At 45.3% G+C, this 5,414-nt stretch overlaps 1 protein-coding gene across 1 annotated transcript; it reads left to right on the top strand.

Moving 5' to 3' along the window:
- Window positions 1-3,115: 3,115 nt before the first annotated feature.
- LOC118994481 (transmembrane epididymal protein 1A-like) lies at window positions 3,116-4,799 on the top strand. Its single transcript, XM_037057115.1, has one exon. It carries the CDS (start codon window positions 3,189-3,191, stop codon window positions 4,074-4,076), a length of 888 nt encoding a protein of 295 aa, XP_036913010.1. The 5' UTR covers window positions 3,116-3,188; the 3' UTR covers window positions 4,077-4,799.
- The last annotated feature ends 615 nt before the right edge of the window (window positions 4,800-5,414 follow it).

Below are 5,414 nucleotides of genomic sequence, written 5' to 3'. Positions count from 1 at the left end.
CGATCTTTGCCTCTATTTACTGGCTGGGTAGAAACAAGCAGCACGGATGCAAACTTTCTGGTTTCAAACCAGTTGCAACATCAACTTTAAAATCTAGTCTCATCTAAATATCTAAATTAGATATGGGTGAGACAAGGTATGATTCATCCTGAGGCAACCCTCCTCTCCAGCTGTGAACCTGTGCAACCAGAAAAGTTATGTGCTTCAAAATACAGCCACGGGACAGGCATGTGTAACCATTCTCATTCCAAAAGGGGGAAGTTGGAAGAAGAGAGTGGTCATTCCAAGGAAGCTTAAAACCTGGCAGGACAAATATTGTTAGATCTTATCATTTAATGGTCTTCTCTCTGCCCCACTGGGTCAGGACCCACTGGGGTGACAATCCCACTTCTGTAGCTCTGCTGGGTGGGTTGCCAGCCCACCGTTCTGGGTGGCCCCACACCCAAGTCTCCAGGCAGCCACTGTACGGCTGGCCTGTCAGAACTAGGCCTGATGATCTCAGAATTGCCTTCAGGACAATTCTTCCCTTGTCTTGAAGAATAGCACCCATTCACAGCCAAACAGCTCTGTGGTACAGTCCCGCAGGATCTGAGAAGTCCAATGGCCTCCCTTCCTTTAGTCTCAGGTGCATCCCTTTCAGTTCGAACAGGCAGTGTTTCTGATGAGGCTCGAGTAGATCTGAGGTTCATACATACACAGTCTCATTGTCAAAGGGTTGTTGAGCCACACCCTTGGGGTAACCCTAAAAACAAGCTTTCTCATTTTTCCCAATAGGGCCACACTGAGAATTTTCCCAATCTCTAAGTTCTGGTTCTTTCTCGCTTAACAATTGCTTCTTTAACTCATTTTTCTCTTTTTGCATTTTACTATTATATATGCAGCCAGGAGGCAACAAGCCTTTTCTTCAACACTGTGCTTAGAAATCTTCTCAACTAAACTTGTAATTTCCTCTCTTACAAGTTCTACCTTCCAAAAAACACCAGCATACAATCACAGCTCAGCCTAGTTCTTTGCCACTTGGTGATAAGAATTACCTTTTCTCCATTGTTTAATAACTTGTTCAACATTCCCATCAGAGATTACACCAGAACAGCCTTTAAACTCCTGTTTCCACCAACATTCTGTTCATGACTATTTATATTATTCTCTAAGAAGATGGAAACTTTCTCTATAGCTCTCTCTTATTTCCTGACCCCTCCCCTCTCTGACTTTTATTCATTCATGGCAATCTTAATCTTGACTTTTTATAGTACGAACTTTAAAATTTTCCCAGGCTATACTCATTACCCAGTCCCAAAGGTGCTTCCACATTTTTAGGTATTTCAGCGGCACCTCACCTCTCAGTTTCAAAATACTGTCTTAGTCAGCTTGGTCTGCTCTAATGAAATGCCACAGCCCAGATAATTTAAACTACATATGTTCATAGGTTGGAAGATATTTTACAGGTTGAGGATCTGAGATCAGGGTGCCAACATGGTTGCATTATGATGAGGTCCCTCTTCTGGGCTTACAGACAGCCACCTTCTCGCCATGTGCTCACATGGTGTTTCCTCGGTGTATGCACATGGGGAGAACCATTGGAGAGAAGGTAAGTAAGAAAACAGAAGACTTTAACAACACAACAAACCAATCATATTAATGTGTGTGTGTATACACACACACACACATATAAACACTCTACCCTACAACCACAGAATACACATTCTTCTGAGAATACTTTCTTCTAGAATACTACATTCATTCTTCAGAATACACATCTTTCTTGCTTCCTCTTTTTACAAGGGCACTAATCCCATCACGAAGCACTATTTTCACCACCCCATCTAAACATAATCATCTCCCATGGACTCACCTCCAATACAATTACAGCGCAAGTGAGAGCGTCAGCATATGAATATTGGGGGAAGACAAGCTTTCAACTCATAGCAGGTATCATGAAGATTTTATTATTATTCATTTACATACCAGTGAGATTTCCTATCTTGAATTTTGTAAGTTTAGTAAGCATTTACTGTTGCTCATCAATGAATAGCCACTTCATGTCATTGACCATTTTCCTACTGAGGTGTTTATTTTTAACTTTTTTATTTGTAAGAACTCTTTATGGTGTAAAGGGACTAATATTTTGTTATACATGGAGTAAAATTTTACAGTTTGTTTTGCTTTTAAAATTTGTTAACAACAACTTAATGTATTAATTAATGAATGAATAACTATGATATTTAATTCTATTAATTAAAATTTTTTACAATTTTTTAATACAATTGAGTTGTTCACCTTTTTTTTCTTTACAATTCCTGCTTTGGTATCATTCATAGAAACACCTGCACGACAACAGCATCATAGGAATTTAGCGAGGAATGTTAGTAATAACAATAGTAAAGTTAATAATAATCACTACCATTTATTGAGTATTTATTATGTATCAGACACTCTACACACATTGCTCTATTCAACCTTTACAACAAACCTATGAAGTAATTGTTGTTCCGATCCTACAGATCAGGAAACTGAGGCTGAAGAGAACAAAGTAACTTGCCTATAATCATGAAACTTGCAACGTTGGAGCTGAGATTCAGTCATTTTGCTGTGCACAAACTCTGGACTTTGTAAACACATGAACAGGCCTGGGTCTGCTGTGCTGGCTACTAAACATGTTACCCTGTGGTACACTTCACCCCTCTGAGTCTTGATTAACCTGTAAAATTTGCTTAAGAGTAACTCCCTCATTGCGTTGTTGAGGGATTTAACAGAAAACACACGCAATGTGCCTGGCACACAGACACAGTCATAGAAGAGAGTCAGCCACCACCCTTCTTTGCTGGAGTACCTTAACTCTCAGCCTTTCTCTTTTTTTGTGGGGTGTGGTGGAAGGGCGGTGAGATAAAGGGTAAAGCAGTGTAGCGGTGAGGGGCAGTGGTGGCAATTCCAGGCGTGGCCCATCTAAGTGAGGAAGAGAGTGAGGTGTAGCTTCACGTCTCTGAAGGAGACCCACCCTGGGAGGGACTCAGATGCTCCCAGCACAGGCAGGCATGCCTTTCCAAGTGTGGGAGGCTGGGGTGGGGCTGGGTCAGAAAGATCTCTCCACCGCTCAGAAGCAGTCACTCTTGCTTGTGAGGAGGGCCCTGTGAGGTGGCTGCTCATCTCCCAGCTCTTGCCCTCTTGGCCCAGACACATACACGGAGACAATGGGAAACCTTGAGGGACACCTGCTGCCAGGAGTGTTCTTCCTCCTCTACTCACTCTACTACTCAGTGCTGGCATCCTTGGCCCTGCTACGAGGACAGAGGTTTTTCAAGCCACCTGTACCCCCAAGGCAGAAGCGAGGACACAGGTGGTGGAAGCGGGTACCTGGGGAAGGAGTGGTGAAGATCATCATCAGCCTGACTGGAATTATGTCTGAGTTCTTCTACCCCCCAGGAGTCAACCGGCTGAAGATAGTAGACTGGGAGGACCCTCAGCGGCCATTCTTGTTCTCAAACAACTGGCAGCATGTCACCATGTATGGGTTCTTCCTGCTCAGTGGCCTGGTGGACATTGTGAGCCAGTCATGCCAGGCACAGCAGAGCATGAAGCTGGAGCGAGCAGCTGAGGCCCTGGCCTGCTGTGCACTGGCACTGCTGATGGCATCCCACGTTGAGCACAAGGACGCCCTGGAGATCCGCCTGCACATTCTCTTCATAGTGCCTGCCTTCCTGGTTGGCCTGGTGCTCATGATTGAGGTGTGGGTCCCTGACCAGCCCCCACTCTGGTTCCTCAAGTCCTGGATGGGGCTGGTGTTCAGCACCTGGCTGCTGCAGATCTGCATGGTGCTGTACATCCCTCCTTCTGGGCAGCCCTGGCGATCAGAAAATCCCGTGGACCTCGCCTTCCTCACCATCTTCTTCTGCTGGCACCTGATTTTAGGAGCAGCTGTGCTGGCCACTGTCTATGGCATCTGCAGCCTCTGGCATCATCACTATTCCTCAGGGACAGAGGCCTCAAGTGCCAAGTACCAGCCATGCTCCACAGGCTACAACAGTGAAGAGCTGGAGAAACTCAAGGCTGGGACTGAGCTGCTGCATGAGGGAGTCTAGGTTTAGACTCTGTCTTTGTGCTCGCCTTTTGTAATGAAAGTTTTGAGGCTGCCCATTGAGTGCATAGCATGGGGCCTGCAATGTGGCTGTCCACCACAGTAATCATCTTCCCTTTTCGTAAATAAACCTCCAGGCTCCCAGCAGCACTTCTGCCCGCTGCTCGGATCTCTCCAGGTCTGTGTCTTTCTTGTCACACTGTTCACGTTGGTTCCTTGTCATTTACTTACATGGAGTGGAAGAAGGAGCAGTCATTTTCTCTGAGAGCTTTTGGGATCCAAGAGGAGAAAATGACATGAGAAAAGAGAGGGAGATGGAGTATCACTGGGGACCTGAGGAGGGTTCTATCCATCTGAGGCAAGGCTGGGTGCGTGTGTGTGCATGTGTGTGCATGTGTGCATGTGCCTGCAGCTGAAATGCTTCACTGTGTGAAAGAGAGGGGGTCCATTTCTGCGCAATGGTGAGGGCTTCTGTTTTCTTCATTTCTCCATGTTCTGTGTTTACACTAAGTGTAGCAGGCTTAAGAACTTGTTTTGTTGTTGTTTTTTAATCTAAACTGAATGAAGCTACCTCTTCCTTCAGAGGGAGTAAGGGGGGAGGGGAAGGAAGCAACAAATAATTTAGCAGAGAAACACGTCTGGGGAGAAAGGAGGCAAGAGAGAAATTCCCAAAAGTAATTATAAAAAATGAGAATGGTACTTATATAATTTTACTTGTTTCTTTTTTGCTGAGATATAAAACAACTCCAGTGTTCCTCCTTGTTCAATAAAGTCTATGATACATATAAGTCTTGTGTGAGTGATTCTCAGGCAAGATCAATGAAAGAGCCCTGATTGCAGTTGGTGGGAGCAGAAGGGAAGGAGCTGCCATGAAACATGGGGTGCAGATGAGCCCAGTGGTTCTGAAGGTGCAGACACTCAGAGCTGAGAGGAACCCTGAGCATGTCAGCACCCTGGAGTCTGCAGAAATTTTCATCTAGTCATTGAGCTTCTCCCAGAATGAGCAGAGGAGGTGCTAGTAAATCATATGCTCTGTGAAAAACATGAAAGGAAAGAATCTAAAAATACGCATCCCTGAGCACAATTAGAGAGCCACTGCTTCCAGTAGCATGAGTCTGCTTCTGTGGGAGGGGTACGCTCCGCATTTGGAAGTCTGAGGGGGCAGGCAAAGGGAGGAGATGCTGTCTGCTGTCCCCAGTGTGGGAAAGCGCCACAGGGGAAAGAGCCTGCTCATGAAGCAGCTGCAGTTGTGTCACATTTCCTGCAGCCGGAATTGCTCTTCACAGAGACTGAGAAGCTCCAGGAAATATTGAGAGGCATTTGCATTTGCATTTGCAGGGTG

This window comes from Sturnira hondurensis, unplaced genomic scaffold, assembly GCF_014824575.4.
Source record: "Sturnira hondurensis isolate 20B ecotype Veracruz unplaced genomic scaffold, ASM1482457v3 Scaffold0009379, whole genome shotgun sequence".
Classification (NCBI taxonomy): Eukaryota; Metazoa; Chordata; class Mammalia; order Chiroptera; family Phyllostomidae; genus Sturnira; species Sturnira hondurensis.
This window is presented reverse-complemented; position numbering and strand designations above follow the sequence as displayed.

Coding starts and splice junctions, on each gene's coding strand:
- LOC118994481 (XM_037057115.1), top strand. CDS start 3,189: ATGGGAAACCTTGAGGGACACCTGCTGCCAGGAGTGTTCTTCCTCCTC.